Source organism: Pelmatolapia mariae, linkage group LG4, assembly GCF_036321145.2.
Source record: "Pelmatolapia mariae isolate MD_Pm_ZW linkage group LG4, Pm_UMD_F_2, whole genome shotgun sequence".
NCBI classification, from domain to species: domain Eukaryota; kingdom Metazoa; phylum Chordata; class Actinopteri; order Cichliformes; family Cichlidae; genus Pelmatolapia; species Pelmatolapia mariae.
Window position 1 is genome coordinate 19943143 of NC_086230.1, and position 14500 is coordinate 19957642.

The 14500-nt window shown below is 39.9% G+C and overlaps 1 protein-coding gene across 2 annotated transcripts in view; it reads left to right on the forward strand.

Annotated features, from left to right (window-relative positions):
* The window catches only part of prkcab (protein kinase C, alpha, b), a 119934-nt gene that overhangs the window by 95375 nt on the left and 10059 nt on the right, over positions 1-14500 (forward strand). Inside the window, exons 6-14 of one of the 2 annotated variants that reach the window (XM_063471788.1) lie at positions 1580-1736; positions 1868-2002; positions 3973-4066; positions 5820-5849; positions 9400-9540; positions 9642-9815; positions 10366-10457; positions 12395-12457; positions 13212-13350. In XM_063471788.1, the coding sequence (XP_063327858.1) occupies positions 1580-1736; positions 1868-2002; positions 3973-4066; positions 5820-5849; positions 9400-9540; positions 9642-9815; positions 10366-10457; positions 12395-12457; positions 13212-13350 (1025 nt within the window). The remainder of the gene's footprint in view (positions 1-1579; positions 1737-1867; positions 2003-3972; positions 4067-5819; positions 5850-9399; positions 9541-9641; positions 9816-10365; positions 10458-12394; positions 12458-13211; positions 13351-14500) is intronic. The other variant, XM_063471789.1, reaches the window with a different exon arrangement.

The window sequence follows — 14500 nt, forward strand, 5'->3', positions numbered from 1 at the left end:
TGTTAAGAGTTTTGTCATTTCAAAGTCTCTGATTTACATTTAGTGGCGTGTTGTTTAAAGTAGACTTTGTCCTTCCTTCCTTGCTTGCTTCTGTTTGATCCCTGTTATACATTACATCATATATGAGGGAGTGGCCATTTAACAGTAGATGCTGTCGCCATGGTGATGGTGGCCCGCTCATGCCACCTCATCCCCCTGCTCCTGTTGCTGTTATCACTTGTTTTTATTTGATCATTTTTCATGTGTCCTTCACAATATCCGCTCACACGTGTTTCCTGCGAGACAGTAAGAAACGACACAAAGACGTGTTTTCACCTCTTTTGCTTTCACTTTTGCTCATTTTGCAAGAGAAAATGTGACTTATGGGCGAGCAATATGCTTCTGTTTTTTCTCTTTCTTTGATTTACGTGTGCGTGCGCCCTAACACCCACCAGCGTTACACTCCTGTTGGTGTTTTTTCACACTTCAACTTAAGTGAATTTTGACAGTATGCTTTGCCTTGCAGCACCTGTTATGAACATATGTGGAGCCTGATTTGATCAGCCATCTGCCTGTCTATCTAAAGAAGAATCCCATGTATACAGTAGAGTACAAACAGATAATTTGCTTCTGAGTGAAGGTCAGATCGTTCTTGTTGGCTGTTCAGCCATGGAGTGACTTGCAGTGACTCACCCCTCTTCCTTTCTATCCATCCCGCTCATCAACACTTCATCTACGTTCTTCCATCTGTGCGCCTTTTAACCCCTGAGTCAGTGCGAAGTCACAGAGTCTTTGCGTTTAGCTGGGAGGTGGGTGGCAAATACTCAAACGTATGTGCTTATATTTTTGGTAACTCTTTATAAAATGGACTGTGAATAATGGCATAATTCCCCTGTAATTAAATGAAATTTTAATGGATTTATTTTGAAATTATGATCTAACTCCCTACAAAAATAAAGGCGTAGTATGGCAGTAACAAGTCAGCTTTTTACAGGAAACAAAAGAATAATTATGCTGTAAGAAAATTTAAAGTAATACATCAATAATTTTAAATACTGCATAATTACAGGTAATATTTCTAAACAATATTCCCCGTCATATGTACGCTGTACTTTCCTGGGCGTGTGCTGTATTACGGAGTGGATTTAATGTTCATTCTGTTTGACTTTGTATTATTAATTTGTCCTGTTTTATATTATTACTTATTACTTATATGTATAATGTGTCTTCTCTCCTGTAAAATACCCAGAAGTCAGACAAGGGTAAGCCACTCCGTAGTATGTCCCACTCCCCAAAAAGTACAGCGTACTTATGATCTAAGATGAGGAAAAATTTTAGTTTTTCCACTAAATTACCAGGAAATCATACAGCATTTAAATAACACACTTCTTAGATTTACTTATAGCATAATTATTTCTTTGTTTCCTGTAAAAACCTCAGTTGTTACCTCCTTATTCTAGTGTGCTTCTTTAATATAATTACTTTGTAATTTCAAAATAAAATGCATTTAATTCAATTTAATTACAGGGGAATTATAGCCTAAGTCATGGGCTGTATCATAAAGTCTTACCATATTTTCTGTGTGTTGTATTTCTTCTAGTCGGAGAAGCCAGGAACCTGATTCCAATGGATCCAAATGGTTTATCAGACCCATATGTTAAACTCAAGCTCATCCCGGATCCAAAGAATGAAACCAAACAGAAGACCAGGACCATCCGTTCCTCTCTCAACCCCTGCTGGAACGAGTCCTTCACCTTGTAAGTGACAAAGTTTGTATGTGTGTGTTTGTTTAAATGACATTTTTTATCATACTTTCATTAAATCAGGTGAATATTAAGCATGACATCACTGTGTTACTTTCCCTCCTGCTTTGTGTATATGTGCTCAGTAAGCTGAAAGCATCAGACAAGGACCGTCGTCTGTCCATCGAGGTGTGGGACTGGGACCGAACCACTCGGAATGACTTCATGGGGTCCATGTCGTTTGGAGTGTCTGAGCTCATCAAAGCTCCTAATGTTGGATGGTCAGTTATGTTTCTGACTCTCGTACACTCACTCATGCGTTTCAACAATTAGACATGTGGATAAAGAAGCTTTATTTGATGGTTGTTCTATAAGTCAGTAAAAAAAAGTAGAATTTACATCAATCAGTTCAGTAATTCACACTTTAAACTAATAGTGAACTAATTATTTGAAACTTGTGGAGTGCTACGCGACTTTTAAAATCCAGGATGATGCCAGGATTTGGCAGAAGTCATAATAGTTCAACTTCCTTCATATTAAGCTTATTGTCTTTCCCCCTCACATAATAGCTAATGCTGTTATCATAATCTGTGGTAGAAAGCCAAGATAAGTGGTAAAAAACATAGTGGAGTGTCAGTAATATAAATTATATCTTCTATTACTGTGCTGTACTGAGTACAGTATGTATCACTGAGTACAGAGTTAGTGTTAAGTTAGTGTTTCATGTGTGAACATCACATACATTTACAGTCTGGAAATAAACCCAGTGACACACACACACACACACACACACACACACACACTACATACCTTTATTATGTTCCTAATTATGTGTGGGCCCAATTTACAATTACAAACATCAAATGAATAAATTGTATTTATCAATGATACTTCAAATTTCCAATGATATCCCAGGTTAGAGGATGCCACTTATAATTGTGATAATTGTGGGAAGTTCTGCAGTTATGTATGTGCACCATGCTGTTATACTGTTGGAGGACTACATGAATGGAAGAACTACTGTCCAGTAGCCTCATTTTCAGGCATCATTCATGCATGGATTGTTTGTGCTTGATTGTGGGCGTTCAGAGAGCTGAATAGGAGGATGATCAATGTGAACATTTTTAGTTGGCTTTTGTCCGCGCTGTTTTATAAGAGTCAAAATACAGTTCGGTACGTGTGTCTCTTTGTGTTTATATAAACAACCACGAGCTTTAAATTCTTTCAATGCCAGTAACACTGGAAAGTCATATTTACAAAAACTTAGACAGCAATGGAAGCTAGTTTTAAACTTCATATTGTAGATCATCTGCTTTATTTTTAATATAGAGCTTATTTGTCATCGCAGGTTGCCAACTTGTAAAGTCGACATGACACTGACCACAACAAAACGGCTGCAGGGTGTGCGTAAAACAGACGGAAATGCCATCTGCAGCCAGGTCCACTCACGCTGACAAACTTCACCTACTAGACTCATTTCCTCGCCTCTCCGTCTTTGTCTGGCTGCTTTGTCTCAGTCTGATAAACACGCACTCACAGACCTGTTAAAATGACTCTTCCATAAACCATGTTAGCATACCTGCAGCGACTTAGCCTAAACCAAGTCTGATTGACTGCTGCTGTGAGCACAGTTATAAGCTCTGGGAAATGCCTGCAGTAGTTTCCGAGACACCGGACCAAAACATTTTTAGGCGTACTGTATGCATGTGTGCGTGCTGCTATTTTTTTTTCACTGGATATTACAGGTCGTTAGACAAGTGGCTGGAAGATGTCTATACTGGAAGTAGAGGAGGACTCTGCAGTCCTGTGAGAACTAAATACATCCTTTAGCAGTAATAAGTTGTAGTAACTGTTTTCTGCGTGACTTTTTCATTCTCTTACGTCAATAAGGAGGAATTTTGGCCCGCTCGTCTTCCCACTCTTCACTCTTAACGTTGCTTCTATTCATTGAGGTTTGGGGACATTTATGCACACACTCTTAAGGTCCCATCACACAGGTTGAGGTCTAGGCTTTGGTCTAACCCTTCCACCACTGCAAAGCTGCATTTGTTTAAATGCAGCTTTGCAAACCTAATCTATGATATGTACGTGACTAAGTGTTTACTGCTCACAGAACAGGTCTGCAAACAGCTTCATCTAAAAACAGGTACTCTGTTGAATAAAGATCGTGATGTGTTTTGAAAACTGATTAATAAATGCACTCAGTTTTTGCACATTTCAACAAACATTTCTCTGCTTTCTTTACTGTCAGGTACAAGTTGCTGAACCAGGAAGAGGGAGAGTACTACAATGTTCCCATTCCCGAGGTGGATGATGTCAACCTTGAGCTCCGACAGAAGTTTGAGGTGAGGAGCTGCGCGATTTCTAACTCTAATAAAGGCCTAACTAGATTTCCTTTGTCATACGTGTCTATTGTACTTGTACGCACTCATTTTAACAAAATGTGTGTCCCTGTCACCATGGTAACCTCATCCCATTCCTACTTGTGCTTTTCACCCTGCGCGCCTGAGAGGGAGATCGTTTTCTCCTGGCATCCAAATGAGCGCTCTTGTTTTTTAAATTACAGTTGTGTATACAGTGCATTACAAGCTTGGCGAGCTGAAACAACAAGGTGCAAGCAGCACAAATGAGACCGCGCAGAAGCGGGAGACAGAGCGGACAACGAAGGATGCAAATCCCAGAGACCTCTATGTGGGAAGTGCAGCAGCAGATAATAATTTATCTTTCTCACGCTGGTGCTCGCTGCAGAAGCTGCTATTCAACAAGTCTATGAAAATCGTAAATGAAAATTGGCTTCAAATAAAAGGCAAGAAATACAATAAGTGCAATTACATAGGCACAGGTAGTTTTACTTTAGAAGAAAATCTGTAGGAGAATTTATAAAATATGCATGACAACAGTTGTGTGTATTGAAAAAAAACTCACTTAGAGGTTTAAACTGCAAGTTTGTGCACATGAAGTGCCACAATCCCATGTGGACCTCTGGGTTTGCTTAGAGGGTGTACTCTGACTCAAGGGTAGCTTTGTTGTTGAATTGGAAAGGTAAGCTTTGAGGCTACATTTCCCTGGCCTCAGTGGACCAGAGCATAAGCTGTTTGCAGCAGTAGATATTTAAAACATTAACTTTCAAGATGTTTGGAAAAAAAAAAAACAATTTTAGTTTTATTATTATGTTAACATTTGAGTGAAACCTGAGAAATCCCAAGAAGCCCTCATACACTGTGTCAAAGAATCCTTGATGTCTAAAATTTGATGTTTTTTTTATTGAAAATCATGTTTTTCGTCTGGGTTTCTCCCTCAGTTGCGCTTCCAGGCGCACTAAGATGTTTAAACTTATTTGATTTCACATCACTTTTATAATATATTCAAAACTGAAATGATGCATAGTCATTTAAAAACATGACTAAAATTTTTGAAAATGTTTAGAATTTACATGTTCAGAGCCAAGTGAAATAAGCATGCAGAAGCCCCAGCACAGTCCTTCTAATCAAGTCAGTGGAAGCATGCTTTACAGCTAACGTTTGCTCTCTAGTGGCCTCGCCGTCGACTGCAGGTCGTTCATTATTTTAACACCTTACAGTATGCAGCCTTAAATAAAACTCACGACCTCTTTATGTCCATGTTATTAAGGTGGCTGCTATATTGAACAGTGCAATGAAAACAGGTGCAAAACTGCAAGAGATTTAAAAAAAAAAAGGGAAAACAGAGACGGCAGGGAGCGACAGGCGTTTTATTAAAGTCCAGCCCTGCGTGGGTGCAGGCGGAGGTTTTAATACTCTGTGTAAACTCACAGCAAGTCCTCAAAGCGCCGACTCTCTCTGCTTTGTTTTTAATTTTTTCGCTTCTTTTCTCTCCACGCCGTACGGCGCTGACCTCGACTTTCCTCCGAGGCTCGCGTCTATGCACGACTGTGCGGTTGCCGTGGAAACTAAGGCGGGATGCGACAGATGTGACAGAGCAGGAATCTCTCTGTTCTCCGGGCCAATTACGATTTTAGAGTTCACGGACGCCGATTACAAGTGATCAGAATGTCTTCTCTTGTCTCTGTCCACACGCTCGCACACACCGGCTAACCTTTGAGTTTCTCCTTTCTTCTAGGACTGCCAGTTAAATATCCACTATCTGAAGGTAGCTCCCCTGCCTGCTTCATCTAATTTTTTTTTCTCTCACTTGTAGCTTGCCTCGCACTTAATTTACTTACCGAATTAGGATTGTTTGTGAATCTCTGCTGGGATTCCACAAATCAATCTGATTTACTAACAACGGCTTTCAACAGCACACAGTTGAATCAGCCCAATTTGCTTGCTGTTACGGACCCTTTGTAATAAATTGTCTTCTTTCTCTAACTCCTCTCAAGCACTCTTATACTCTCTCCTTGTCTCAGGCTCATAATCACATGTAAGCATAAAGTAAAACGAACCACACATTACGATGAATGAATGACACATTTTGAGGTTTCACAACTCCTGGTGTGTCTGCATTGAAGGTCACATCAGCAAAGTCTGACATTTGCAGCACTTGCAAATGGCTGCAGAGGAGTGGCTCGCAATTTTTCAAGCCTGTGTTAAAGCAATAGTCAGGTACAAGCAGCGGAAAAAAGGAAGGGTTCTGCTTGCAGTAATCATTCCTCCACCCGCTGACACCACCCATTAATGCATCCCCCCTTTTTTATTCCAGTGTCAAGGACAAAATCCACAATCCTTGTTTTGTGCACAAATATATTCAAGACGAGAGATGAATTCCTGCCAGGGTTTTACATCAAAATTGTAAATGTAGAACCTTCGTGCCACTAGACAAATAAATCAATAAATAAAAGAAAGAATGAATAATTTTAAAAACAGAAGGCATTTTTCATGTTGAACTCGGGAGGATGGATTCAGCAGCATCAGAAGCTTGAGGAAAGAAAGTGCTCTGAAGTCTGGTAGCACTGCAGCAGATGCTTCTGTATTACTTACGGGCTTTGTGCAGACAACTCGCCAATATCTCTAATACTGGAATGATTGGTGCCAGTGATCTACTGAGCGCTTTTAATCAGCAAAGCCTGCTGTTTCCAGTTGTTTTGTGTTGCTCTGTAAAACTTAACACAGGACACAAGGCAAAGTAGACAGAGCACTATGTTGGTAAGTATCTGCTTGATCTGTGTAACTCAGACTGCTAAAACATGACATTAGCTGTATATAGAATGACTCAGAAGAATAAAAAATCATCTGAACTACAGAAAGTGTTCCAAACTGACTGCAACGTCTTCATCTTTCATGCAGGAGGTTCAAAAACATTTAAGCAACATGAAAAATAAAAGAACAAAGGAAGCGAATGACTTAAATTCTTTTTGTTTTTTTAGTCTGTATCTTTAACAGTTTCATTATGATTATAAAGATGCCGCGTGTACACTCTTTAGCTTATGTCCCTCATATCTTCTAACACACAAACAGCAGACAGCATTGTCTGTCCCTCTGTTGTAAACTTATGGAGCACAGAGAAGTTTACCGAGAGGCTCTGTAAGACAAGATTAACACCTTTAAGTCCAATCCATGATGTTTTCTTAAGTCTTTTTGAGAAAGATACCGGCACAAACCCCAAAGGCAGACTTTCCAATTAGTTTTATTATTAGTGTCTCTTTAGTCAAGAGTCTAAATGTTAAAATATGAGGCATTGATGAACACTCACACATGCTAGACCCCTCAACACAGTGGCAGTCCTGGATTTATTAAGAGACCAGTGAGTGGCTGCTTTGTAACAAAGTTTGTAACAACTTTTGTGTGGCCACAGCATCTTTGTGTCGATATTGTGTGAGTGCTTGTGTTGGAGACATGCCAGTTTCCTTTTATACGCAATATACCGGCAGCTGGTCCATGTTAGATAGGTGCAGTTTTGTGTTTGAGGAATGACCACTAGGTGTCCTTCCAAGGTAAGGGTGAAGCAAGCAGTGGAAGCTGAACTTAAACTCAGTTGCAATCAACAGCACGACCTAGTGTTTACCGTCTTATTCAAATGTGTTACTATTTAATAAAAAGAGCAGCAGCAATGCGGCATGTCAGATCTACCTAGCAACATAAAACAATTTTGTGTGCAATTTCAAAACAAAAGCACAATTTTTTATCTCATATTTTTGTGTTTCCACAATTTTTTTTTTAGGCCTGTAACACCTAAAATTGCATTAAAGGGAGATTTTAACCCCAAATTAAATATGGCCTGTACTCTGGCCTGCACTGTGAGCTGCTGTGAGCTGACCTCAGCTGTGGAGTTACCCCCCTAGGGAACCTCGAGTATGGTCACGCTGACTGTAGACTGCTGTTTATTTAGATTTTTCCTGTCTCCCGCGCTTTTGCGCACTCCTGCAAATATCTGGTCAGTTCATTTTCATCACAGCTGTCTCCTCTCCACCTCAATTACACTTGGACTGTCAGGTGAAATTCATTAACCGCAGTGAATTAGTGGATCAGGCAGCACTCAGGGTCAAAATGAAAACCACTCATCCCGCCCTGCTTGTTGACTGACATACCTACTTAATGTTTAGAATAATCAGCTGCTAACTGACCTAACCAGATGTACGTGTAGAACCACTTGACCCGAGTCCAATAAATATGTGATAAGTATTATGTGAAGTATACCGTCACATTTAGTAAAGAGTAGAGAAACGGTTGTCCTGGAAACGGCTCTCGTGGCTCACACTGGTTATATGTTTTTCTTTTTGTTGTTGTTTTTTGTGTGCTCCATCTGACAGAAACAGACAACCGCTGGACCCGTGATGGGAGCTGGCAGGGTCCTAATTGCCCTTTTTTTTGTTCAGAGATGCTCAGCAGAGCAGTGATTATAACAACAGGGATCCTCACAACACTGGCAACCCCCGCTGACTGTCCACCAGACAGTTTCCCAAAATGCACCAGTAGTGAGATCTCGCTGAATAACTGAGGATGTTTGAATATAACAAAGAAACTGCCACGAGTGCCAGAAAAAAATTAGACGCTGATTACTGTCGGTTCTGGAAGGATTAAACAAGCTTGACTTTATATTTTCTTGTGATTATGCAGCAAACCTGTTTTTCTTTTCTTTTTTTGTATGGATGCATGTGTCTGTCATTGCTCTTTGTAACGATATCACAATGTAATAACTAACAATTACAGAAGCAACTCCCATGCATTAATGTGATTGTCAGCATGCGAAACATTTTAAAATATCTCCAGAGAGATTGAAAATGTAACAAATCATGAAAACTCCATTTGTAAAATGTAACCTTAAATGAGGTGTCAATATGTTACAGCATGCTTTCATGTAAAGAACTATCATGTTGACCATAATTTATTAGAATTTGTTGCATTTTCAAACATTCAGAAAGATATTTTTATCACATTTTGACATGTTTTTGTTGGTATTACATTGTGAGTTGTTACAGTATGGTTTTCTGATTTTTATATCTTATCATAAACTGGAAAACAACAGCAACGGGTGGCATGTATACTTCCTTCATCCTCTTGACTGTCACAAATTAAGGTGGTGGTGATTAAGTTCTTTTCTTTAACTTTGCTGGGATCATGCTTGCAGTTATTTACAAGCAAAAACAAAATCTGAAGCACAGAACAAAAATGTGCAAACCTTATCCACGCTCAAAATCTAATTTGACTCTATTTGGCACGTGAGTGAATGCAGTCTGTATCCTAACACACGTCTGTCTCTGCAGAAAGCAAAGCTGGGTCACGGTAAGAAAGTGATCACACCATCAGACCACCGGCGGTTCAGCTTCCCGTCAGGGAATATGGACCGGGTCCGACTCAATGACTTCAACTTCCTGGCTCTGCTCGGGAAGGGCAGCTTCGGCAAGGTGAGAGAAAATAGATGCTCCTGTGCTTTTTCATTTGCTTGATTTTTTTTATCTCTTTGTCTTATGGTGGCTTTGGCTCTTGGCGTCTCCCCCCGTTGCAGGTGATGCTGGCTGAGATGAAGTCGACGGAGGAGCTGTACGCTATAAAGATCCTGAAGAAAGATGTCGTGATCCAGGACGACGACGTCGAATGTACAATGGTGGAGAAGAGAGTCTTGGCCCTGAGAGACAAACCGCCCTTCCTCACGCAGCTCCACTCCTGCTTCCAGACAGTGGTGTGTAGAAACTTCAGCCCCTGCTGACGTCAAAGTTTTCAATCATACTTCCAAAAATATCAGTTTAATTTACAAAGGGAGCCGTTACTTAGTGCTCAATCTGTGTGTCCTATTGTGCGTGTCTGTCATTACGTCTATATTTGCTTTTTCCTACTTACATTTATTTGAACGGGGCTCCTGCAGAGAAAATTGAAACTGAACTGAGACCACCCTTTGAATACAAAGTCCTCCTGTATGACGTCAACTCTGTGCATAGACAGGGTGACTCAAGGAGTCCTTAAATAAAATTATATTTAATGATCAAACCTTTGTGTCCTATAATATAGATCTATAATCTGTACAGCAGGCTTTAATAAAATAATGTATTCAGTCTGAATTATACTGTAACTCTAAGATATATGGCTGTAGACTTTTAGACACTGAATATTATATCTGCATCAGATTCACAGGCTGTTTTCTGAAGCTCTTTCAGTGTGAGGTGTTTATCTTTATGTAATCTTGGACAATAACTTATTTTTTTCGGTCTTCTTCTTTTTTTGTGTGTGTGTAGGATCGGTTGTACTTTGTGATGGAGTACATTAACGGAGGAGACCTCATGTATCATATCCAGCGTATGGGCAAGTTTAAGGAGCCACAGGCTGTGTAAGGATGTTGATATGTTGCATGTTGATATCCTGCAGGCAGCTTACATGTTTTACAGTCACGTCAAGTTATTTAAAAGTACACATACTTACAGTAATGATGCCCCAGTACTATAGTAGAGTAATGTGTGAACTATAGTATTCCTTTTAACCTGGTACAAAATGACAAGCTGAGTGTCAAATTAAGAGGAAAATCATATTGAAATCACTTGATTTTTAAGTGATTCTTAGATATGTTATATTTTAAATATAACAGTATGATTATGCTAGATAAAAGGCTGAAAACAGAGAGTCTCAGTGCAACTCATGGGCCAGTGGTGTCTCTGAGTATTCAGGATGCACCATTCTGGTATTTGTTCTGGTGACTCTAAGCTGATGTATGGCCCTATCCATCCAATTCAGTTCTATGATGTAATGTAGCATGGAGGGAGATGAGTGAGGACGAAGCCTGGACATGCAGTATCACCTACACAGGCAGCTTATTTCTTGAGTAAGAAAAGTAAACAGGTAACACTTGTAGAGAACTTAAGAGAAACAGCTTGTTTTGGCTGAAAAACGAGCTATTGTGGCTACGTTGGGAAAGTGCATCCTCTTGCATTAGCTTTTATTTGCATGGATACATGTATTTTGATTGCCTTGTCTGTCATCATCTTGGTAACACAAAACCAGTTCAGTAAATTTCTCTTCCTACTTGTTTTTTATTTGCGACAGTTTAATTTGTGAACTCAGGCCATGTTTAAGTTGGACCCAATGCTGCCTTTAACATTTAAAAATAATTCCCGTTCTGTTCCTCACAATGGGGACTAGGGCTTATTAATTCAATTTTGGGATCGGTACTTAATAAGATTTTCGTCAAGGGAGATCAGGATTATGAATGAGTATATCAGAACGATCAGAGCAACAGAAATTTGGTTAGAGAGGCAAGGCTGAGAAGGTTTGCAAATGTGCAGAGGAGGGATAGTGGATATACGGGACAAAGGATGTTGAAGATAAAGCTGCCAGGCATGAGGAAATAAGGAAGGCAACAGAGAAGACTGATGTATGGAGTGAAGGAGGACTTGCAGAGGGTTGTTGTGAGGAGGATGCTGGGGATAGGGTGAGATGGAGGCAGATGATCTGTTGTACTGACGCCCAAAACTTGAAGAAGACTCGGCGTCAGCAGATATCGAATCAGATTGTAACTGAAAAAGCTGGATCAGTGCATTCCTACTTATTATTGTTTTATGCAACAAGGGGAAAAAAGCACTACTACCTTTCATTCATTCAACTTTCCTGTCACAATATGAGTGTGACTAAAGCCCTGTCTACCTGGTTACACACTGCTTTGCACCTGACAGTTGGTTCAGTTGCGTGGGTATTTACAGCTCCACTAAACGTCAATCAACGCGATGCTTCATTCTTCACCCGTGTCGTAGCTGAGACGAGTTTAACTCCCCCACTTCAAGTGGTTAATAGTTATTTTGCTTGCTTCTGCTGTCGCTGGATTTCATTGACACTCCATGATCTGTGGTCTCCACACTGCTGCTAGCTGTACTGTCTACGCCCCTCACAGGAAGCACTTCTCTGTAATTTCAACTCTTTCATTCTGTCCATCAGAGCAGACTTGTCAAATAGGTGTCAAGAAATATAACAGCCTGCTCTCAGAAGAGAGCCAAAAAAAACTGCAACAAAAAAATCACAATCTACAACATGAAGCACCGTCTGCTGAAAAGACGCATTACAAACCCCAGCTGAAAGTTTTTATTTGGTGCATTTTCCCTCAGTGACACATTCTGGCTTGCTCAGAGTGTCAGGTCATCCCATGATTTGTAATTTATTATTCTTTAGGGAAAGGGAACCTTGTGTATTGCTTTAATATATTCCTAGACAGTTTTCTTTTGGGAAGATATACAGCCTATTTTATGGCTCGTATATTATGTCTGTTTTTCAATTTTGCAGGTTTTATGCCGCAGAGATTGCTGTCGGCTTGTTTTTCTTGCACCGAAAGGGAATCATCTACAGGTGGGTGACAGATGTTGATGGTTGTCATGATGTTTCATCACTAACTGCATTTAATTTTAACACTCGAGCACTTTTTTACTGCAAGCCTCAATCGCCCATTCAGACACATATTCGTACAGACGATTGACTCACCGGGCCCAACCTGGGGTTCGGTGTCTTTCCCAGTGATACTCAGGAAGGAGCCGAGGATTTAATCATTGACCTTCCTGTTAGTAGAGGACCTGCTCTATCTCCTGAGCCCCTAAACAAAGAGATTAAAATGGACATGTAGCTACGCCTTGATCGTCAGTCTTTCCCTAAGCCACAGTATTACATCCATACTGATCACTCAATTCTAAAAAAAAAAAGTGATTGAAGGAGACCAAGGTCACCCCGCTCCTTTTCAGTACTCCAGCCAAATGCTCACGTTCATTCTTCATATGCGAGTAGCGCTCTGCTTGACATACAGAGTCTAGTATGTGACAGACGTAACCGCCAGAAGCGGTGGCCGGGGGTGGGGAGGAAAATGAAGAATCGAGACATAAAACACAAGCAGAGATGCGGGCTGAATTGTAAGAGCAACGACGGCATAAAGATAAAAAGCTGATGGGAAAATAATTTCAGGCCTAGAAATTACTGCTTATTACTCAGTGTATGATGTACGCCGCAGGCAGATAAACTGCTCAGAGACGGTGCAGAAATATCGGCTTAGCCGCATGTAAGAAGTGTTAAAGGAGTCACAAATGCACTCACACAAATGCCGCCTCTGCTGCAGGGATCTGAAGCTCGACAATGTGATGCTGGACTACGAGGGCCACATCAAGATAGCAGACTTTGGCATGTGTAAGGAAAACATGTACGAAGGAATGACCACGCGCACTTTCTGCGGCACCCCAGACTACATCGCACCGGAGGTGAGATGTCTGCAACTAAAAAAAAAACAAAAAAACAAAAAACCCAGGGATTACAATGAGAGTAACAAAAGAAAGACGACATTACTACAATGCGGGTTATTTGGGGACTTTCTTATTGGTTTAATGCTGAGTAATGGAGTTTTTTCTGTCTTTCTGATTGTCCAGTACTTTAACTTTGCATTTTCATTACAGTGACTGAAATCTTAGAACGAAAAATAAGATTTTTACTGTTTTAAATTTGATTTCTACTTTGAAAAAAGAGAACAGTAGTTAGATGAAGGGGGGAAAATATCTTTTACCATGTACTGCACTATAGGCCTACTTTGAAACAGATTACCTATAACGCCATCCAAGCTGCTTTAAGTCAATGTTTCTGTGGACAGTGTGAAACCAAGCTAGTTGGAGAATGAATTTAATTATTCTACCTGTGTATGTGCAAATTAATGAAATTAAAAGCTCCCTATTCTGATAACAAATAAAAAAATTAGCACTGATAACTTAATATAACTTAATTTTGCCTAAAGACCCACCACAGATTAACCATACTAGTAATATAACAGTTTAAAAAGAATCCATAAAAACTTAATTTAGCACATATAAACACTTCAAATGTTCATTTTTCTGAAAACAGACCTTGGAAGTCTTTCACGAGTGCATAAAAAATACCGAATGGTGGAATCCAACAGAACTTTTAGTGAATTATGGAGAAAGATTGAAACCATTGGAGTAATATTGTGTTAAAAAGTCAGCCCAGGCTTTTTAAAAAGTGTGAATAAATGAACAGAAAGATGTGCGACATGCAGGTGTGTGCCTTCATGTCACCGTTATGGTTTGAAGTTTTTTGGATATCAAGACATCTCTCAAGCCTGTGAGAGTCGTTTAAGTGATCTGTGATGTTTTTTATTTTTTTAATCGCTTTTTTTTTTTTAACCACTCACACTCATCACGACAAGGAGCACCGGAGCTGCTCTGAGGCTCATGAAAAACTTGCTGTGAAATCAGATGCTCAAAGAAAATATCATTTGTGGGTGGATGCTCAGAAAGAGAAAGACTTCAGATCACTAATAAAAGGAACAGAAATAGAGTTAAGAGTAAAAGGAGGAGATGAGTCACTCAGGGTGATGAAATGTGTGATTATCTGTTTAGTATT